At 36.5% G+C, this 22,478-nt stretch overlaps 2 protein-coding genes and 1 pseudogene across 2 annotated transcripts; all 3 read left to right on the top strand.

The window, feature by feature from the left end:
* The first annotated feature begins 918 nt into the window (after nt 1–918).
* LOC141292082 (proteinase-activated receptor 1-like) lies at nt 919–2,279 on the top strand. The gene is made up of 2 exons (XM_073824044.1): nt 919–973; nt 1,165–2,279. The coding sequence occupies exons 1-2, from the start codon at nt 919–921 to the stop codon at nt 2,277–2,279; spliced, it is 1,170 nt and encodes a 389-aa protein (XP_073680145.1).
* A 2,681-nt stretch (nt 2,280–4,960) lies between these two features.
* On the top strand, nt 4,961–8,939 carry LOC141292081 (proteinase-activated receptor 1-like; annotated as a pseudogene).
* A 3,812-nt stretch (nt 8,940–12,751) lies between these two features.
* On the top strand, nt 12,752–14,798 carry LOC141292080 (proteinase-activated receptor 1-like). The gene is made up of 3 exons (XM_073824043.1): nt 12,752–12,779; nt 13,094–13,267; nt 13,705–14,798. Exons 1-3 carry the CDS (start codon nt 12,752–12,754, stop codon nt 14,796–14,798), a joined length of 1,296 nt encoding a protein of 431 aa, XP_073680144.1.
* The last annotated feature ends 7,680 nt before the right edge of the window (nt 14,799–22,478 follow it).

Below are 22,478 nucleotides of genomic sequence, written 5' to 3'. Positions count from 1 at the left end.
CTGTGAAGAACCCTTTGAAGCACCTTTATTTTTAAGAGTGTGTTAGTTTAAACAGGAATGGCAAACTTCACAGCCCTTCTGAGGGTGGAGCTCAGCTTTTTTCTGAAGTACCTCTTTTCACTGAGTTATTAAAATTGCCTGTATCACATCCTGGCATAACCACACAGAAGAGACTGGGCACGCAGTGACAGACGCAGAACGGGTGTTGACTTTTGACGACTTGAAAGTCTAGTTAGATTTGATCAGTGCTCATGGAGGTCCAAACTCTCCTGCTTTCTATTATATTTGTGCATATCTGCGGTAAGTACATCAGTAATTAAAAGTGCTTTGACTTTCACGGCTTGCTAATTTGCTTGAATTGACATTATATGACTTTTAATTAAATATGAACTCAAAACAGCACCATTTAAATTGGGATAGAATGGACAAATTAAGTTTTTACATTTATGCAGGAAGATAAACCCAGATAAAACAAAACAGTTGGCCAACTTTTTTTTAGACTGGACTTAAAATAAACATGTTCGTAAAGACCTCTTATAGCAAATGTGTCACAGTCGCCTTTAATTATAGGTAATGGCATCAAAATTAATGTTTTGTTTGTTTGGTTACAGTTGGCTCTGAACACAACTTCACTGTTACGACGGAGATCTATGACACAACAGAAAATGATTCCTTTTCAGATGGGATGTTGTATGAAGATTTTTCCGGAGACTATTTTGATCACTATATTGTAAAACATCCTGAAAAAGATTCTGGAATCTCATTCTTAATTGATTCCATACCAATGTTTTCAGGTAAAGTTTCCAGACCTCCAGAAGCAGTTTGTAACATCTGTGTTGTGTGATCATTACAGTTCATAATAAAATTATTATTCCAAAAGGAAGTGCTATGCATATTGTGTAGACTAGAATGATTAGAATGTTCACCCAGTGTTTAGGAATGTACAACGTGAACGTCCACTTAAGAATAGCCAGTATTTATTTATTAAGCCTATGTAAATTATGAGCAGTGTGAAACTTGAATTGAATTGAATTTACCAGGGGTTTATAAGTTAACTATTTCAGTGAAATGCCCTCCGTTCTATATTTGTCTAATTGTGTTGAGAAGTTTTAAAGTTGTTGTTTTCATTTCCTATTTATTTATTTATTGCATGTTTGTTTACAGATCCAATACCCCGGATTGTCAGTGTCATTGAAAAAATTATTCCTTTTAGACAGCCATGTAACAGCACCGATATGGATAGAAATCAATGCAACGAGACTACACAGGACGCATATAATATCACAGATGATGCTGTTCTCTTCCTCAAAGGCCCAATGGTCACACGTGTCATGCCCTCATTCTACATCATCATCTTTCTCATTAGTTTACCCCTAAATGCTTTGGCCTTGATGACGTTCATCTGTAGGATTCGAGAGAAGAAACCAGCGGTGATCTACATGTCTCACCTGGCGTGTGTGGACCTGCTCTTCACCCTGCTGCTGCCTCTGAAGATCCACTACCAGATGAACTCTTCAGATTGGGTGTTCGGTGAGGCGGCGTGTCGTGTGCTCAGTGCAGCTTACTACTGCTACATGTACTGCTCCATACTGCTGATGATGAGCATGAGTGTGGACAGACTGCTGGCCGTGGTGTTTCCCATCGCCTCTCTGACCTGGAGGAGCACAAGGAAAGCCACATACATATGTACCTTGGTCTGGCTGCTGGCGTTCGCTGGTACTGTGCCACTTCTCTCCATACAACAAACATTCAAGATAAAGGATGTTGGCGTCACCTGCCACGACGTTCTGCATCACACACAGCTGTATGCATATCTGTTCTCCATCCTCTCCTGCCTCTACTTCTTCTTGCCTCTGGTTGTCACCTTAGTGAGTTACTCTACTATCATATATGTGCTCACCACCAAGAATGATCACTTGAAAACAACATACTCAGACAAGCGAAGGAGAGCTGTGATTATGACTGTAGCTGTGCTGATGGAGTTTGTAATGTGTTTTGCACCAACAAATGGCATCTTGTTGTACCACTGTGTTCGTTTAGCCACCGGAGGCAGCAGTGAGGAGGGGAAATACTACCTGATGGCTGTGTGTTTGGGAAGCGCAAGTGTTTTTCTAGATCCTCTGCTGTACTACTACGGCTCGTCTCAATGCAGAAAGCAGATCCGCTCTCTGATCTGGTGGAGGAAGACCAAAGGCACAATCACACCATCAAACACAAACAGCCAAACAAAATCCTCTAACCTGAGCTGCGAGTACACTCAGGGTCGCATTCAGGTGTGAACTGATGGTGATTTTTTTTCTGCTAAAATTAAAGATTAATTGCTGTTTTAACTGTATTCAATTGCCAGTTTTAAATGACTTAAAGGGGTTATCGAATGCCCATTTTCCACAAGTTCATATGATTCTATAGGGTCTTAATGAAAAGTCTATAATATACTTTGGTTTAAAATTCTCAATAGTAGTGTAAAAAAAAACACCCTTTTACCTTGTCAAAATCAGCTCTGCAAAAACTCATTTTACTGCAGGGTGTTAAAGGAACCGTATGTAGGATTGCAGGCCAAAACTGGTACTGCAATCACTTTCAAAATACTGTAGAAAGGTGTATCCCCTCCCGCTCCCCCCTGACTCGAAGTTGCCAGCTAAGCTACAGGAGTAGGCTGCTACAAGGAGCTTCCAATGGCAAGTGACGAGTCCTACACAGAAATTTGTTTTTCTTCTGTTAATTATGTTTATGCTTCACAAGAGATGTTTTGCGAAGTAATTATGTATCGCAAAAATTTACAGATGGCGATTAGCCAAATATTTCGTAAAGATGTACTGTAATACCACATTTCAGTCGGAACATAGACTGTTTTCATACCCTGCTAGTGGTGCGATATAAAGCTTTTTATGAACGCATTTAGCACGGGCGACCGTGGGAAATCCACTGTGTACGGAAGCAAAGTTAGCCAAACATAGATGAATCTTACTTGTCCAGGAGAAAATTACCAACGATGGCGTCTATCTTCAAATTCTTCTCCGTTTTCAGCCGTCTCCATCTTTCAAAGGCATATCCTATACAAATCCTTTTTTTATTTCGGACTTTGTCACGACGTATTTCGGATTCATAACGAGGTCTTTTACGTTTCGTAACGTTATACATGTTTTATCCGACACGTCCATATAGCAGTAGCTGTAACAGAGCTGGCAACCCGTCTCACGAAACTCTACTGACTGCGTGATTGGTAGATAGCTGGAGGGTGGCGCCTCAGACCAAAACACAAAATGACAACAATAACATCAGTTGAGGGCTGCAACTCTCACTTTTAAATGACAATATCCTGGCCGGACCACTGTTGTCAGTGATATAAGTATTTGAAATGAACATGATTTCTTAATGTCTAGTGACATGTCAGGGCCATTTTATGATTAACTGGCATAAATTTCTTACATACGGTTCCTTTAAGTAAGGAATAATCAACGGCTTGCCATGCATTAAAGGATTTTAAATGCACAAGGTGGAGGCTAATAACCGCCCAAAGCGAAACGGAGGGTGTGTGCCTCCACGAAGTGCATTTTAAATCCTTTTTTATCCCGCTTATTCCATGGTCATTTGCCAAGTTATAGACAAGTTGCCAAGTTATAGACAAATTAAAACTAGGATTGATATTTGCAGCGCAAAATTTGACCGTATGGATAAAAAAGACGGTTATTTTCGTCAGTTATGACACGCAGCTCTAGGCTGTTTTAATAAGAATCGCGGGCAAGCGCGAACAAGAAGTTTATGTATGTGCGCAGCACAATGCAATCTCCGACCTCTCTCTCTCTCTGCGTTTGCATGCATCAATTAAAGCAGCGCATTAATATAGAACGGTGAATAAAATGATTTGGAACTACCTGTGCATTAAACGATTTTACTGCATACCTGCCAGCCAATCAGAAGCCATTATCCAGACATTCCATGGAATAAATGCAAATGAGCTCTGCTCGCCCCGCCTCTCTCTGCCTCTGTCTTCACACCGACAAGAAGCTGAGAATGACCTGATTTTAAAAAGGGGATATTACTTTTAAAGATTAAAAAAATACCACTGGGTGGATTTTTATCATTGTAGGGTGGCTGTGTACACAAACTGCCAACACACATTAATGTTCAAACAACATGTAAAAGTTAGTTTTGCATCTGATGACCCCTTTAAATGACTTTTACATTTTTTAATTATATGTATTTATTTGCATATGTATGTACATATATAGCATAAATACAATCATGTTGTGCCTTTAAAGCTTGAAACATTGTTTTTAACACAAAATTGAAATGCATGCAGTTTTTTTAGTCATGTTTTTGTTGCAATATGCATTCTGTTACATTGATGATAAGTGTAACTTTCCCATGTATAATCTACTGTACTTACAATGTGTAAAAATAAAACAAAACATGAGACTTCTTTTAGATTACAGCCAACAAACATGCACTAAATAGTAATATTTACTTGCAGCCAATGCATCATATTGATTGTCAGTGATGAAGAAGGTTTATTAAGATGTGCGTATGCAGACTGCTTTCGGTGCTGAAGCAACCTTAAGGAATGATTATGCACTAAAGAACAACAAAATTGGATTAATTAAGCAATTTAAATGTATTGATTATCATACAGACAAAAAAAAAAAAAAACTACAGTCATCCTGGCAGCTACAAATAAACTGAAAATACTATGTATGAAGACAGGTCTTTAGGACTTTATAATGAAATCATGATGGATCTTTAGGTAAAAATGCCCAAATAAACCATAATTCATCTATCTGTCATTCGGAGCTGTGATGTCAATAGTAATGAACAATAGTAATGAATTTTGGCCCAGTGGAGGGTGGAGAGTCCAGTGATGTCACCATATATAAATAAGAACCTCACCCTAAAAAACAGACTGAGCACTCAAAGAGTGAAGAAGATTTGTCAGTTAGGAAGTGATCACTGATTGCTACTCATGGGGGTCAAGACTCTCTTGTTTTCCATTATACTTCTCCATGCATGCACTGCCATGTTTAACGGTAAGTGCATCAGTGCAGTTGCGCATGACAGATGATTGACTTTTAATTGCAGTCTTCTGATGATATTTAACTATACAGATGTAACCTTGACTTTATCAAATTATGTGCAAGGAAGCTTGTTTTGTGTAGACTGCGGACTTCAATTGTGTGATAGCTTAAAAAAATATGTTTTACTTTAAACTGGCTTTTCATATACTATAGTGTTTTTTTGTAATATTTGTAGTAAGTCTTGGTACAAGAAGGATAAATTGCACTTAAAGAATGGTTTAATAAATTAATTCTTTCTTCTGTGGAAAAAAATAGATATTTTGAAAAATGTTATAATTTTTTGTCCTTGCAAAAAAAGTCAACAGTAGTAAAAAAAAAATTTCTTCCAAATATTTGTCAGATTGTTTTTATTTTTAGGTTAACCATCCCTTTGAATGTCAGTGACAAGTAACGTATGCCACTTTAACTTTTTAATATGCATGTTAGAAGTTTATATGTATTATGTATAATGCAGTGACATCCACAAATTAATATGAATGGTTGCGGTTATGCCACTTTCTGACATTATATTTTACATAAAGTGCCTGCATTTAGATCACATCATATGGTCATTTCTTCTGAACACTGGACTCTTAGCAATGCCTTCTTAGGAGTTTGTTCTCTGTTTTTTCCTCAGAATTGCTAAATGATATGCAGTTGCGATGATTTCAAGGTGCTATTAGTGCTCACAGGAATGATTTAGATAGACATCGCCATAAAGGCCTCTTTGCAAATAAAACCCAATTCCCTTAAGTAGCTTTTGTGTTTTCACTAATGGTGTTTTGGTTTGTTTGTTTGGATACAGAGAGCTCTTTAAGCAGCTTTGAACAGACTGATGAGCTAATTGATGACGACGAGTCTTCAACACAGATGTCTGATGAATTCGGTTCATGGTCAACGGGTAGAGGTGCGGCCTACTATGTTTTTGCTGTCATGTTGTTCCAAACCCTAAAGACCTTAGATAATAAAGTCAAAGTAAAAAAAAAAAAAAATCACAAGACTTCACAAGACTTGGATTAAACTGCTCAATTCACATGGGTTAGTTTTACAATGCATTTATGAGCTTTTTGAATCTTCCAATGTTTAGTTGCATTGACTTTCAATGGAGGGACAGAAACCTCTCAGGTTTCATTAAAAGACTAAGATGAACAAAAGTTGTCTGCTTTTTTAATCGCATAAGGTTAAGTTCTAAGTTTACACCTTGCATCTGTTGTTTTAGATGATTAAAAGCATAAGGGACGTGTAACAGTTGTCTAGTCGTACATGATTTTTTGGCAAGTATGCCATTGCATGCAAGTCAGTTCATATGTGTAAAACATACTTGCTCCAACTGTACTATTTACAGAAGATGGTCCTGAGCTTTGACTGGAGTTAAGATAAACTTGCTATTCAAGCCCGCTTATAGCAAATGCGTCACAATTGCCTTTATTTGTCTGGTAATGCCATCAGAACTAATGTATTGTTTGTTTGGTTACAGAAGGCTCCAAACGCAACTCCACAGTGACCTATGTGGAAAAAAATGACTATTTTCAAATATCAAAAATGATCGAATATATAGTAGGTAAAGTTTCCAGACTGCAAGAAGCTGTTTGTAACATCTGAGCCCTACATGTGTTGTGTGATCATTACTACAGAGTCAATTTGTTATCCCAAAGGGAAGTGCTATGCATAATGTCAATTCATCTCTAGTTTTAACATTACTTGTTCTTCAGACATTCCTTTTAAAGGAAAAGAGGTATCATATTTTGGCAAACAGACCGTTATTTGTTTTTGACCCATGAAAATGTGTTGGTTTCAACAATTCATTCCTGAACATTGAAATTTCAATATCTATGGAACTGATTCTCATAGAAACAGAGGGAAATTTTGTTAAGACAAATAGCGTTAAGATATCTTTAATATTTACAGGCATGCAAACTATGGAGAAAAGCTTGAAAAGTGCTGTTTATCCATTTTTAAAGGTCACCATTGGCACATAATGCAACAAAGATTGCTAAAATTGATTGTAATAGAACTACCAATCTCTGTCTAAAAATAACATTGTGATGCTGCCATCTTTCATTTTCATTTGTAGCCCCCTGTAACTTGACTCAATCTCGACCACCCCTCTACATAATAGTCAATAGTAAATAATCAGTAAATATTCATCCATTACATTTAATATTTTGGCTTTCATCACTATACGTGTCTATCTTCCCTCAGAAAAAGTATTGAAATCAAACATTTGAGCCAGGGAAGTTTTAAAAATTTGGTTGATTTGACATGGAATGGTTCTATTGTTTTGTTTTGTTTTTCAGCAGGGTTGACACCACAAATATGCACATTAGAACGTTAAGAATAGCTGTAATTTTAAAATAATTAGATTACATTAGATTACTAGAATTAGATCACTGGTGTATCTACCATCCCAGAAAACGTATAAAAACAACAACAACAACAACAAAAACCCAGCAACTTTTTTGGGGAAAGCCTTTCTCTGCAAGCATGTAAAGCTGCTCAGATTTCACTGAGAAGGTAATTTTATTGTAACCACCCATTAATCTGCCTGTTTCCACCCATGGCATCATCATTTTGTTTTTTACAAGCAACAACAGTATACCAAGTTTTTTTTTTATTTTACACATTGTAAAATTCCATTTAACTGGGGTTTACAATGACTAAGAGGGAACAGTTTCAAGTGTGAAAAGCCTTCTGTTCAACTACATTTATCTGGTGGTGTTGATAAGTTTAGCAGATGTATTTATTTATGCATTTTTTTCATGTTTGTTTACAGTTCAAAAGACTCTCATCAGGGTAATTGAACAGCCATCTAACAGCACTGATCTGAATGCAGTGAATTATAATAAGACTACACAGGATGCATACAACATCTCAGACAAGTCTGTTGACTTCCTTAAAGGCCTTCTGGTCACAAGCATCATGCCCTCATTCAACATCATCATCTTCCTCATTAGTTTACCCCTGAATGCTTTGGCCTTGGTGACATTCACCTGTAAGATTCGAGAGAAGAAACCAGCAGTGATCTACATGTCTCACCTGGCGTGTGTGGACCTGCTCTTCACCCTGCTGCTGCCTCTGAAGATCCACTACCACCTGAACGCTTCAGATTGGGTGTTCGGTGAGGCGGCGTGTCGTGTGCTCAGTGCAGCTTACTACTGCTACATGTACTGCTCCATACTGCTGATGATGAGCATGAGTGTGGACAGACTGCTGGCCGTGGTGTTTCCCATCGCCTCTCTGACCTGGAGGAGCACAAAGAAAGCCACATGCGTATGTGTGCTAGTCTGGCTGTTGGCGTTCACTGGTACTGTGCCACTACTTTCTATAACACAAACATTCAAGATAAAGGATGTTGGCATCACCTGCCACGACGTGCTGTATCACAAACAGCTATATGCATACCTGTTCTCCATCCTCTCCTGCCTCTACTTCTTCTTGCCTCTGGTTGTCACCTTAGTGAGTTACTCTACTCTCATATATGTGCTCACTACCAAGAATGATCACTTGAAAACAACATACTCAAACAAGCGAAGGAGAGCTGTTATTATGACTATAGCTGTGCTGATAGAGTTTGTAATGTGCTTTGCTCCAACAAATGGCATCTTGTTGTACCACTGTGTTCGTTTATCCACCGGAGGCAGCAGTGAGGAGGGGAAATACTACCTTATGGCTGTGTGTTTGGGGAGCACAAGTGTTTTTCTAGATCCTCTGCTGTACTACTACGGCTCGTCTCAATGCAGAAAGCAGATCCGCTCTCTGATTTGGTGGAGGAAGAAAAAAAGCACATCCACACCAACAAACATAAACAGTTAAACAAAATCCTCTAACCTGAGATGCGAGTACACTCAGGCTCACATTCAGGAGTTATTAATTGTGATTTTTATATAGTAAAAATTATAAATGCATAGTATGTATTGCACTGTTTTACTGGTTCATTCATCTGTAATCATTTGATAGTTTTAAATGACTGGAATCATATGTTTATTTTTTTAATGTTGGTCTTTGCATATATATACAGTATTTATATATATATATATATATATATATATGTGTGTGTGTGTGTGTGTGCGTGTGTGTGTGTGCGTGTGTGTGTGTTACAACATGTATACAATCATATTGTGCCTTTAAAGCCTGAAAACGTATAAAATGTGTATAGTCATGGTTTTTTTTACAATATGCATTTTTATGTAGCAATGCTAAGTGTAACTTCCCCATTTATAATTTGCTGTATTTTTTAAATATGTATAAATGTCAAAAGAGTTAAAAAATAAAACAAAGCAAATAAAACAAATGTAAATTTTTCTTTACATAAACATCATATATTAGAACACATTCATCATAAATACACAGTGTAGTGTAATGTACGTAGTGTGATGTTTACTTACAGAGAGGGATATGATTGGACAAACATTGAATGGTCCTGCACATTCCACAGATGGTATAAAGCGGTGGCCAAAATTTTTAGAACACTAGTATTTTTCCCAGATGATTTTTCTATCCTTTGCTGTAGTGTGTCAGTAGGAAACATCAGTTGACATTTCCAAACAATAATTAATTATAATAATCCAGTGAGATTTTTGTTTTGCACAAGGAGTCTGACAGTGCTCCACACAGATCTGATCTCATCATCATCCAGTCGGTTTGAAATGACATGAAGAAACAGACCATTACAATTCTGCTAATTGATCTGCTTTTTCTGCATTGAGATGAGCTTTAGTAGTTGAGCAGAGGGTCCATAAAACACTTGAGCTCCTTCAGTTGACTGAAGGAGAGCTGTGGCTATGTGCTGACTGAGTTTGTGGTGTGCTTTGCTCCAACCAGTGGCATCCTGTTGTTCCACTGTGTTCATTTAGCTAATGGAGGCCACCGCAAGGGAGACTCATCATATGCGGCTTACCTATTGGCCGTGTGTTTGGAAAAGCTCAAGTGTTTTTATGGACCCTCTGCTCAACTACTGTACTACAGCTCATCTCAATGCAGAAAGCAGAAAAATTACAAGAAAATACTAACACTGTGAACAAATGACTGATCTCTCAGCCACAGCTTCAGCATCTCTTATAGTGTAGGGGTGGGACATGTTGGATTCTAGAGAGTGTTTGATTGGATAGAACTTTTGATGAGAAGCTGAAGTGCAGCGCTATGACATCAAAATCGTTGATCCATATTAATGGAAATGAGAGACAGTATGTTCTGAATGCTCATATCTTGTATAAGCTAATTTTTTGGAGCACACCAGCTTACAAATAACCTTAAGGCTAACGTATTCATACTAAAGAGAGAGTAATCACTATGGGTTGATTTGTGAGTTAAGCTGTAATTGTTTTCTTAGGTTTCAAGATCTGCTCATTACAGGCAACATCACTTGGACTCTGAGGAGATTTGTGTCCTAACCACATGCATCAGTGCGTGGTCAGAAGAGTGCAATGCTTCAGACTGCAAGACCCTGAAATGCATTGTCTAATTTCCCATTCATTGTCTTTTGATTTCCTTATGGTTTTCAGTGTGTATCGTTTAATATAAATGCTATTGTTTACAGCATGTTACTGAATTATTACTTATGCTGTGTGTAATATGTTTTGCGGACCTTCTTGTAGTAAAACAATGTGTTCAACTCCATTGCTTTGTGCAGTATGCCTGAAGAGACAATAGTCATACCAAACACATGCATTGAGCAAATTTGCTCTTTTTTGTCAACAAAAGACAAACTCATAAGTATAAACAGTCCAAAATTCTCTAACCTGAGCTGCGAGTACAATCAGGCGCTCTAAGAGGGTTTATGAAGATGCATGCATGCAACAAAATTTAATAAAAAATGTGTTGCATCATATAAACTACAAAGATTACAAAATTGTCCTGGCAGCCAAATAAGCTGCTAATTCTGAATACTGTATGAAGGCAGGTTATTGGGCATATCAAGGCATTGTATTATGAAATAATACTGGAACACTCAAATAAGCCATCATTCATCTATTTCTCATTTGGAGCTGTGATGTCTGTCAATTACAGCTTAATTTCTAATTCACTCTAGGTTGTAGCAATGAATAGAGGAAGGTGGAGGGTCCAGTGATGTCACCATATATAAATCTGAGCCTCTTCTCACAATAGAGACAGAGCACTCAGAGAGAGAAGAAGCCCTGTATTGAGATTCATCTACAGTTAGAAAGTAACCCCTGATCAGTACTCATGGGGATCAAAACTATTTTGTTTTCCTTTATACTTCTGCATGTATGCACTGCCTTCTTTAACGGTAAGTACATAAGTGTAGTTGTGCATGACAGAAGTATGACTTTTAACCAGTCAACTGGTGGTGTTTAACTATGACTTGAAATCTTGACTGTATCATATTATGTAAGTAAGCTTGTTTTGTGTAGATTGCTGGTTTCAATTGTGTGATATATAGCTTAAAGAAAGATTTTTTATTTTATTTTAAATCTTTTCATGTACTACGGCATTATTTTAATTTGCTATGGTATTATTTTTTTTTTTTACTTTAATCTGAAGTGGCTTCATCTTTATGCGGTACTTTTATGGTACTCCAATTACCATATTAACTTTAAATGCCATATTACAATTGTAGAGAAAAACTGCAATATTTCTCTTTTTACACAGATTTATATACGTGCAGTTTAAAACAATTCAAACTGAAATTTAAATTCAGTGAGGTCTTGGAACAACAAGGTTAAACTGCACCCAGAAAATACAACTTTCATAATTTACTCATCCTCATTTTTTTTTATAAACAAGTACTGCATGCTATTTCAACTTTTAATGCATTCTAAAAGTTCATATGAATTATTTACAATGCACTGACATCCACAAATTAATGTAAAGTGTTGCTGTGATGCTACTTTCTGAAATCACATTTTACACATAGAGACTTTATTGCATTTATGTCACACTGGACTCTTAGCAATGCTTTCTATGACCCTGCATGTTTTAGGAGTTTGTTTTCTGTTTTTGCTCAGAATCAAACTAAATCTGCATGAAATTAATGAAATTACTAAATAATTGAATAAATTAAATTTAAGGAAATAAATTACAGTTTTTTTGCATTTTGGGCCACTGTGTTGTTTAGTGCCATAATATATATTTTTTTTATAATAATAGTGCCGGTCAAATGATTAATTAGAATGAATCGCATCCAAAATAAAAGTTTTTATTTTTATAATATACAGGTGCTGGTCATATAATTAGAACATCTTCAAAAAGTAAATTTATTTTACTAATTCCATTCAAGAAGTGAATTGATATATTTCAGGTACCGGTAGCTGTGTCCAAGTCCTATTGGAAAATGAAATCTGCATCTTCATAAAGTTGGTCAGCAGCAGGTAGCATTAAGTGCTCTAAACTGTCCTGATATCAATAATAAATCAACTGAAGATATTCTAATTATATGACCAGCACCTGTGTGTGTGTACTTTGTATTTCTTACTTATATATAAATACACTCACATACAGTGTATATTTAGAAAATATTTACATGTATAATTTATATTATTTATAAATAAATTTAACATATAAACAAATTATTTTTCTTTAAAATATCAATGAATGTGTGTGTACTGATACTGTATATATCCATAACAAATACACACATATATTATGTGCACAAAAACCTTTATTTTGAATGTGATTAATTGCGATTAATCATTGCCCAGCACTAATAATAAAGTCAAAGTTCCATGTTTGTGTTATATAGCATGAGTAATGGGCAGTTTTGGCCCAATGGTAAGTGCATAATACTTTAAACCCAAAGGTCACAGGTTCGAGTCTAAGTACTGAGAGGAATTGTGGGCGGGGGAGTGAATGTACAGTGCTCTCTTCCACCTTCAATAGTTAGACTGAGGTGAGACCCTTGAGCAAAACAACCCACTGCTTCCCGGGCAGCAAAAAATGGCTGTCTATATGATCGCTTTTGATCTACAGCAATACACAATAAATTGCTATATAAATCCCACATTCATCATAGCAAACATGTTAGAGTCATGTTTATTTGTCTGGTATTGTCATCAAAAATAAATGTATTGTTTGTTTGGTTGCAGGTGGTTCTGAAAGCACCTTCATTGTTACGGCAGAGACCAATGAGACAACAAAAAATGATTCCTTTTCATTTGGGATGCCATATGGAAATAATTCCGGAGACTATTTTGGAGGCTATCCTGTAAAAAACTTTTCCGTAGACTCATACATAATCGCTTCCATACCAAAGTTTGCAGGTAAATTTCACAGACCTCAAAAAACAATGTGTAACATCTAAACGCTGTCCGTGTCATGTGAAATTAATTACAGTTAGTATTTAGAGGATTTAGCGATATTTTGAATATTCTGGAATCTCAGATGACTCTAGAAGTCACCCAGAAAACATTGATTCAGTATTTTTTACTCTAAATGAAATGAATGTACAGTGTGAAACAGGCACTTACCATATAACACGATTAGTCATCATTAATTTGCTAACACGGGGTCAACTATGAGCAGTGTGAAACTTGAAGCAAGGTAACCCAGGATTCCGTTTACCTAGGGTATAGAATAACAGATTTACCATTTATAAATGCCATCTGTTCATCTAAATTTGTCATGTGGTGTTAAGAAGTTTCATAGCTAATGTTGCTGTTTTTTCTTTATTTATTTATTTTGGCATGTTTGTTTACAGATCCCATCATTATACATATTCTCGAAGACCAGCCATGTAACGGCACTGATCTGAATGAACTGAATTGCAACAAGAAAGCACAGGATGCGTACAACATCTCAGACAAGTCTGTTGACTTCCTCAAAGGCCCAATGGTCACACGCGTCATGCCCTCATTCTACATCATCATCTTCCTCATTAGTTTACCCCTGAATGCTTTGGCCTTGGTGACGTTCACCTGTAAGATTCGAGAGAAGAAACCAGCAGTGATCTACATGTCTCACCTGGCGTGTGTGGACCTGCTCTTCACCCTGCTGCTGCCTCTGAAGATCCACTACCACCTGAACGCTTCAGATTGGGTGTTCGGTGAGGCGGCGTGTCGTGTGCTCAGTGCAGCTTACTACTGCTACATGTACTGCTCCATACTGCTGATGATGAGCATGAGTGTGGACAGACTGCTGGCCGTGGTGTTTCCCATCGCCTCTCTGACCTGGAGGAGCACAAAGAAAGCCACATGCGTATGTGTGCTAGTCTGGCTGTTGGCGTTCACTGGTACTGTGCCACTACTTTCTATAACACAAACATTCAAGATAAAGGATGTTGGCGTCACCTGCCACGACGTGCTGTATCACACACAGCTGTATGCATACCTGTTCTCCATCCTCTCCTGCCTCTACTTCTTCTTGCCTCTGGTGGTCACCTTAGTGAGTTACTCTACTATCATATATGTGCTCACTACCAAGTCTAATCACTTAGCAACCTCATCGTCAGACAAGCGAAGGAGAGCAGTGATTATGGCTATAGCTGTGCTGATGGAGTTTGTGGTGTGCTTTGCACCAACAAATGGCATCTTGTTGTACCACTGTGTTCGTTTAGCCACCGGAGGCAGCAGTGAGGAGGGGAAATACTACCTGATGGCTGTGTGTTTGGGAAGCGCAAGTGTTTTTCTAGATCCTCTGCTCTACTACTACGGCTCGTCTCAATGCAGAAAGCAGATTCGTTCTCTGATCTGGTGGAGGAAGACAAAAAGCACAACCACACCATCAAATACAAATAGTCAAACAAAATCTTCTAACCTAAGCTGCGAGTACACTCAAGCTTGCATTCAAGTGTGAATTGATGATGTGTTTTAATTAACTAAAGTTTATAAATGCATACTTTATATTGCACTGTTAGGTTTAATCAGCTGTATTCATTTGCAAGTTTAAATGGCTGGAATGATGTTTGTTTTTTATGTTGGTCGATGCATGCATGTACACTGTGTGTATATATATGAGCTATATATATGACATGTAGCATGTATAAAGCATGTATAAAATCATATTGTGCATTTAAAGCTTGAAATTTTATTTTTTACACAACAATTTTAATGCTTTTAATAATATGCATTCTTCTGTAGCAATGCTGATAAGTGTAACTTCCCCATAATCGCTGTACTTAAAATATTTATAAATGTGAAGACAAAAGATGTAAAAAATAAAACAAAACATGTAAATTCTCTTTCCATAAACATCATATATTAGATTACAGTCAGCAAAACCGCACTGAATATAGTGTAATATTTACACTACAGAGATATGATTGTACAAAAATTGTATGGTCCTGCGCCTTCCACAGCTGATATACAGTGGTAGCCAATTTTATTAGGACATTAGTATTTTTCCCAGATAAGAAATGGATTTTAAGTCAGTTATTTCTATCTTTTGCTGTAGTGCATTTTGCCATTTACTGTAAAAATCCAGTGAGATTCTTGTTTGCACAAGGAGTCTGAAAACAGCCTGTGCTCCACACAGAGATCTGATCTCATCATTATCCAGTCTGTCTGGAATCACATGAAGAAACAGAAAAAACTGAGACAGACGAACTGGGGCAATGTCTCCAAGATGATTAAAAAAACTTTCCTGCAAAGCTATACAGTTCTGTTAAACATTTTAGGGACTTGTGTAAAAATTCTGTAAAATGAGGATGCTTTCAAAAATAATGTCATAAATAGATTTTCTTTGTCAATTAACTTCTACTAACTAAATTAAATCAACATTTGGTGTGACCATCCTTTGCGTTTAAAACAGCCTAGGTTTATGTGCATAGCTTTTCAGGTAGCTTTGCAGGTAGGCCTCTTAAAGCATCTTGGAGACATTGCCACAATTCTTCTGAATTTAATAACAAATAACAAAAAATGTTTTGAACCAAATCACCTACCCTGCCTTTAAATATTTTGACAAGAATGTAATTACATGCAATCTGTTCACATTCATAAAACATATGTTTACTTTCTGAAATTGCCTGGGACTATATTAATTATTTGGGTTTTTTATCCATTCACAGAAATATGGAGCTTATATTATGACAATACTTTTTGAATTTGAATTGTACAAAACTGAATATTATATGGCATTTAACATAGTTCTGAATTCGATTTTTTTAAACTTGAATATTCAACATTTGAAATTGAACACATCGCAGATTTTCTAATAGACGTGTTTTTAAACAGCAGATTTTGTTATGATTTCTAACACTTCAAATATTCAGTTTTTAAAAATGACAACTTCAGGTTTTCAAGATAAAAAAAAAATTGTAACATCAAATTCAGTGTTCAAAATTCAAAGCGCAGAAATTCAGATCGTAAAGAAAGAAGAAAGAAGTTCATCTTATGCACAGGGAAGAGTAGATGATCTACGAAAGTCAAACGATGCATTTACTGTGACCGAGAGGGGGCATGTTTGGTTCACTTAGGCTAGTTTGTCATGGCCACAACATTTTAACTCGTGGGTACGTGATAATACGCCATGGCCACAAAATGGCAGTGTATACATAGTTATACGCTTATATGCACTTCTTTATGAGTCGGCTTTGTGTAAAACAAAACTGAAAGCAAAACGCACACGCGCATTCAAAGGCAATTTTAATACCCGAAGTTTGGAGAGTGACTCCCCAACGCGCGCAAATTAGACTACAAACAAACATCTGAATAGTTTTGCCGACGAGGAATTTTTACTGGAAGTGTAGATTAAAGGGTGAATATAATATATTTCCTTTCGGCTTATTGATAAACTATTACATTTTATTTATAAGGAATAAATCATTAACGCAGTTTCAGTTTAAACACACTGAACACAAACATGCTCATTTATCGTCACAAACTGGGGTAAATACATAAAAAAGTAAAAACTTAATAGGCATAATTGTCAGGCGTTTACAGTATTTGCAAAATATTTTAGCATATTAATAATACTAGCATAATTATACAGAGAGTTAATTAAAGCACTACACGAACTGAAAGGGAAATAAGCATATAACACAATAAATATAGCCCATAAATATAGCCCTAACCAGTTAATATAATTATTATAAAATTAGGCATATTGTATTAGCCTACTGTTTAATAATAATAATAATATACAAATATGAAATATAAAGAAACGATCCGTTAAAGGGCAAGCGGTGCTCCTGCACCCAAAATACTGCCACTTATGTCTCTTTGAATGAATGAATGAATGAATGAATGATACATTTATATAGCGCTTTAATTGTGTATTGCCATACACCCAAAGCGCTTTACAATCATATGGGGGATCTCTCCTCAACCATCACCAGTGTGCAGCATCCAGGAGAGAGTGATGGAGCCAATTGCGTCAGGCGCCGCCAGAGATAAAAATGTTATGTCCTTTAACCAGATTTTTAACAGCAAATAGAACATTTGTCAGTAGTGTTGAAAACGACGATCATGTAATGGAATTCTCCTAGTATGATCAATCAAAGAAAATTTACAGAGATGTGCCTGACATGAAGACATAGTCCCATGAATAGGGATTATAAATAGAAGAACACATATAATACATCTCTGTTATGTTTTGTTTACTTTTAATGAAATCAAATGTGATCTTGTTGTTTGCAACTATAGCAATGTCTTTCCCAAAACAGCACAAATCACTTCAGGCCTTTTCACACGGGATGCGGCATTTGCGAGTGTCTAGTTCATTTTCAATGGATGCGGCACGGTGGCGATGCGCAAGTGGTGTTCTTGCACCCAAAATCCTGCCGCTTCCACGAACACGGTGCTTCGCAGCAGGCGCAACCAAAGATCATTTTTTATTTGTGAGCGGCAGCGTCCGCACTGCGACCGCGTCGCGAACACCACCTCAACTGCACAAAACGCTTCCACTACAAGAGAAGGCGGCAGCCGCGCGGCGATTCCTGCATGTCATTATCTCCACAAAATGATCTTGTTGCCATGACATATCATACTCCCACGAGTTAATATGACGTTCCCACGAGATAATATCTTGTGGCCATGGCGTATTATCACGCTCCCACGAGTTAATATGACTTTCCCACGACATATTATCACGTACCCACGTACCCTCTCGGGCAGGCAAGTGCAGCTCCTATCTGTTTGAATGGGGAAACATCAAATTCTCCAAAACTGTTCACCAAGCTTACGATTAAATTTCATATTTTAAATCTTCAAAGAAATCCAACAAGAACTGCCTCATAAATATGGTTCATTGTGCTCCAAAAACGCTTATTTTACTACGGACTTTACTAATCAACGATTCACTAAGAAGGCGGGGCTTCGCGGCCATAATGAACGTTGCATTTTTCCCCATTCAAAACATTTGAGTGACATGTCTTGGGTATTCTATAGAGATCGCTCAGACATGTGATCAAATGGGCGGCAACCTCTTCAGAACGCAAAGAATTATGGGTATGTTTGGCCCGGCTGGCATAGCAGGCTAGTAATCTGGCATGAAAATAATGAAAAATTAACGTGAAAACAGAATATAATCCTATAAAATGCAGCGAGCTAAAGAAAACATTGTCGGACCATACCGCCTAAAACTAAATCCTTATGCAAAAACGAGATATGACGAGAAAATAAAGGGAATCAAAGGACTGGATCCTTACGAGCAGAGCGACTGGTCAAGGGACGTCAAACTGTTGCCCAACTTCCAGCACCCATATATATATACAACTATATGATATTAAGTGTTAGTGCATACACACACGAAGTTGCGATAATCAGAACTGTCCTTATTAGTGGTTCCATTTAGGTTGCGTGGGACTCAGCAGCGCACCAGCCAGAGAAGAGTCATGGCAGTGCGATGCTTGCACATGTCTGTAACTTATCACCCACAACCTACCCTCATACATTTCCAGTTCTTTTCTATGGATTCTTTATAATGTAAATGTTTTGATCTAAATGTATTAACATGTTAAATATGTAAAGAAACTGAAATTAAGTTGGTTGTTACTACTATTCAAGTTATGTAATTGAGTTTGTAATTGAGACAGAATTTCATTCAGTCTTTGTGTATTTTATTTACAGAGATGGCTAAAAATCATTAACGTTACGTGTGAGAAGAGACATTACAAAATCTTTTGGAAAACAATTTTTTTTTTTACATATTAGATGTGAGCATGGTGTATAATTCTAACACGATGGCTTCACAACAATACTTGGACACATATTGGTCAAAGCACAGCACACAACCACAATTTTATCCAGCAAAGTCTTTAATGTTTTTAAAAGAAGTATCTTCTGCTCACCAAGGCTGCATTTATTTGATAAAAACAATTTAAAAAACAGTAATATTGTGAAATATTATTCCAATTTAAAACGGCTGTTTTCTATGTGAATATATAGTAAAGTTTAATTTATTTCTTGATCAAAGCTGAATTTTCAGCATCATTACTCCAGTCTTCAGTGTCACATGATCTTTCAGAAATCAGTTTAATATGACGATTTGATGCTCAAGAAACATTTATGATTATAAATGTTGAAAACTGTTGTGTACAAAATTTTCTTAAAATTCTTTGATGAATAGAAAGTTCAAAAGAACAGCATTCATTTAAAATAGAATATTTTCTAACATTATAAATGTCTTTACTGTAACTTTTAATCAGTTTAACTTGATGAATAAAAATATTGATTTATTTTATTTCTTTCCCCAAAAAATAAAATAAAATTCTTACTGACCCCAAACTTTTGACCAGTAGTGTTTAATGTTACAAAGCTTTAGATTTAAAATAAAGGACGTTCTTTTGAACTTTCTATTCATCAAAGATGTTCATTTCAACACTGATAATCATAAATGTTTCTTGATCATCAGATCGTCATATTAGAGTGATTTCTTAAGGATCAAACACTGAAGACTGGAGTAATGATGCTGAAAATTCAGCTTTGATCACAGAAACAAATTGGGTCTCCTTACTGCGGTTATCCATGCCATTCGTCGCATTTTTGTCACCTCTAAAACATGGCTTGTACAATTATTTTTCCACGCTGGAAAACGATAAAAGGATATTCCGTTCTTAAGCTTTAATCCACTTCTATCGTGAGAACGACTATTGCAGTATATAACACAGCAGGTAGACGGCATCTTGAACTCTTCCCTCCATGCAATCAAGTCTGGCGCCTAATGTTTGTGCCGCGGATTCCCAAAATGCTTTGCGTTCCCCACTGAGAATACGTCATGATGACGACACATGAGCGATCCTTATAGTCTTTGACCAAACATGCCCCCTCTCGGTCACAGTAAATGCTTCGTTCGACTTTTCGTAGATCATCTACTCTACGCTCTGCATAACCTTTGACCTTCTTTCTGTACGATCTGAATTTCTGCGCTTTGAATTTGGAACACTGAATTTGATATTCCAAATTTTTTTTTTTATCTTGAAAACCTGAAGTGTTAATTTTTAAAAACGGAATATTTGAAGTCTTAGAAATCAGAACAAAAATCTGCTGTTTAAAAACACGTCTATTAGAAAATCTGCAATTTGAAAATTCAGTTGTGTTCAAGGACCGGGTACCTACGTATAATTGGTTTTCTCGTTTTTGTTTTCAAAACAAACAAACGAATAAATGATTGGTTTATGCAATATTTACATTTTCTCGGGAACACAAAAACGAATTTCATTCATATTTTCAATTTTGTTTTCATTACACGTCGTTCAAATGCAGATATTAAAAAGTCAACAAAACCAAATCGAAAAATTAAAGTTTTTTTGAACAAAGCGCGTTTTAGTACACCGGAAGCTCTCTGCTGCCACTTTCACTTGAGACGGGCGTAAACATACGGAGCCCGCAGCGTCACCTGCAGGAGAAAAATAATCAATCCGTGGCGAAGGTTTTGCAAATTGTCCCCTGAGTTTATAAACCGTATTCACGAATTCTTAAACTGTTCCCTCGGTTTAATAAATCGTGCCCACGGAATAACAAACCGTACCCGCGAATTTCCAATCTGTGCGCTCAGATTTTGTAAACCGTGCCTTCGGATTTTGAATCCCTACCCACAAATTCATAAACAGTGCGCACGCTTTCGCAATCAGTTCCCAAGGGTTTGGGATTTGCTTATTTAATAATAACATTAGCCTAACAGTGAAGCATGCATCTAACTCTGGGTGAAAAGCTTATAATAAAATCGCCAAGATTAGTCTACGTGTTCAGAATGAATAGTATAACACATTTCTAAAGCTGTAAAAGGTTATTTAAAAATAAAGCATTCATTATAATAAACAGTTTACTGTCTTAAGTGCACCCATTTATTTAGTCTATAATAATTATAATAATTACAAATCCAGGCCCTAGCCCTAGATGCTGGCCCGAGTTTATCAGAATTCAGTAATGGGCCCCAATCCGACCCAAACCCGACGTCTTTTTCCCCTCTTCTCACGAAACTGTGTATTGTTTCAGCTATTAAAATAGTCTAGTTTTGTATGTAACGCAAAGTGATTATATTTCGTTTCGTTTTTATTAAGTTAATTTAGAAAAAACGTTTGGAGCATTTTTTCGTTCGTTAAATATAAGTTTTTGATTTTTAAAGTAACGACCAAGCGGCAAGCGGCAGAGAATGAGTTGATCATATTGTGTTTGATCAATTTTGCCTTCTCAGATAATCACGACTTGCCTAAAATAAATATAGATCTAGGCCTAAAAGAGTTAAAGTATAAAACAATGTTAATTTCAACGTTAAAATAATATAAATGTGCGCTATTAGGCACAAATGCAATCGTTTGTACGGAGAGCCTCTTTGCAGGACATGGAGGCGCCAGCACAATCACTTGCATTTTTGCAGTGGAAACAATTTAAAATATTCCGTTATTTTTGCTCATAAAGGTACGAGTAATACATTATTCGAAACTGTAAAGGGTCTACTTTTATTTGTGTGCACTCACAATATCAACAAAACGTTGCAAATGGTGCTTGAAACGTTGAAAACAAACATGACCCCTCATGTCATCTCAATAGGAGTTATTCTCAGCAAAACTCAGCGAATACATAATTCACAGACAAGATACATGTATTTATAGAAAGCTTTAAATTATTACTTAACGAAATAGAACAAATCAAAAACAAAAACTATTTCATTATGTAGTCTGTAAAGATTAATTTCTCTCTAAAAGCGTCCAAAGAGGAAATGGCGATTGGCAACTTCATCCTTGCGACACTGACTCAGAAAACACAAGCGTTTTAGCCTTTATTTTACAATAATTACCAATAGGATAAAACACAGGCGGTGAATATAAACACTTTTATATTAGTTTATTGTTGAAATTAACATTGTTTTATACTTGAACCCTTTTAGGCCTATAGATTTTATTGTAGGCAAGTCGTGATGATTTGAGAAGGCAAAACTGATCAAACACAGGCTATGATCAACTCACTGTCTGTCGCTGGCTGCTTGGTTGTTGCTTAAAAAAAAAAAACTTATATTGAACGAACAATAAAATGCTCTAAACATTTTTCTAAATTAATTTAATAAAAAAACTAAATGAAGCAACCACTTTCCTGAACT

This window comes from Garra rufa, chromosome 19, assembly GCF_049309525.1.
Source record: "Garra rufa chromosome 19, GarRuf1.0, whole genome shotgun sequence".
NCBI classification, from domain to species: domain Eukaryota; kingdom Metazoa; phylum Chordata; class Actinopteri; order Cypriniformes; family Cyprinidae; genus Garra; species Garra rufa.
This window is presented reverse-complemented; position numbering and strand designations above follow the sequence as displayed.

Excerpts from the sequence above, each read along its gene's own strand:
- LOC141292082 (XM_073824044.1), top strand. The coding sequence starts at position 919 with ATGTTCACCCAGTGTTTAGGAATGTACAACGTGAACGTCCACTTAAGA. Across the intron at positions 974-1,164 it reads CGTCCACTTAAGAATAGCCA|ATCCAATACCCCGGATTGTC; the intron begins GTATTTATTTAT and ends GTTTGTTTACAG.
- LOC141292080 (XM_073824043.1), top strand. The coding sequence starts at position 12,752 with ATGAGTAATGGGCAGTTTTGGCCCAATG. Across the intron at positions 12,780-13,093 it reads TGGGCAGTTTTGGCCCAATG|GTGGTTCTGAAAGCACCTTC; the intron begins GTAAGTGCATAA and ends GTTTGGTTGCAG. Across the intron at positions 13,268-13,704 it reads TTCCATACCAAAGTTTGCAG|ATCCCATCATTATACATATT; the intron begins GTAAATTTCACA and ends GTTTGTTTACAG.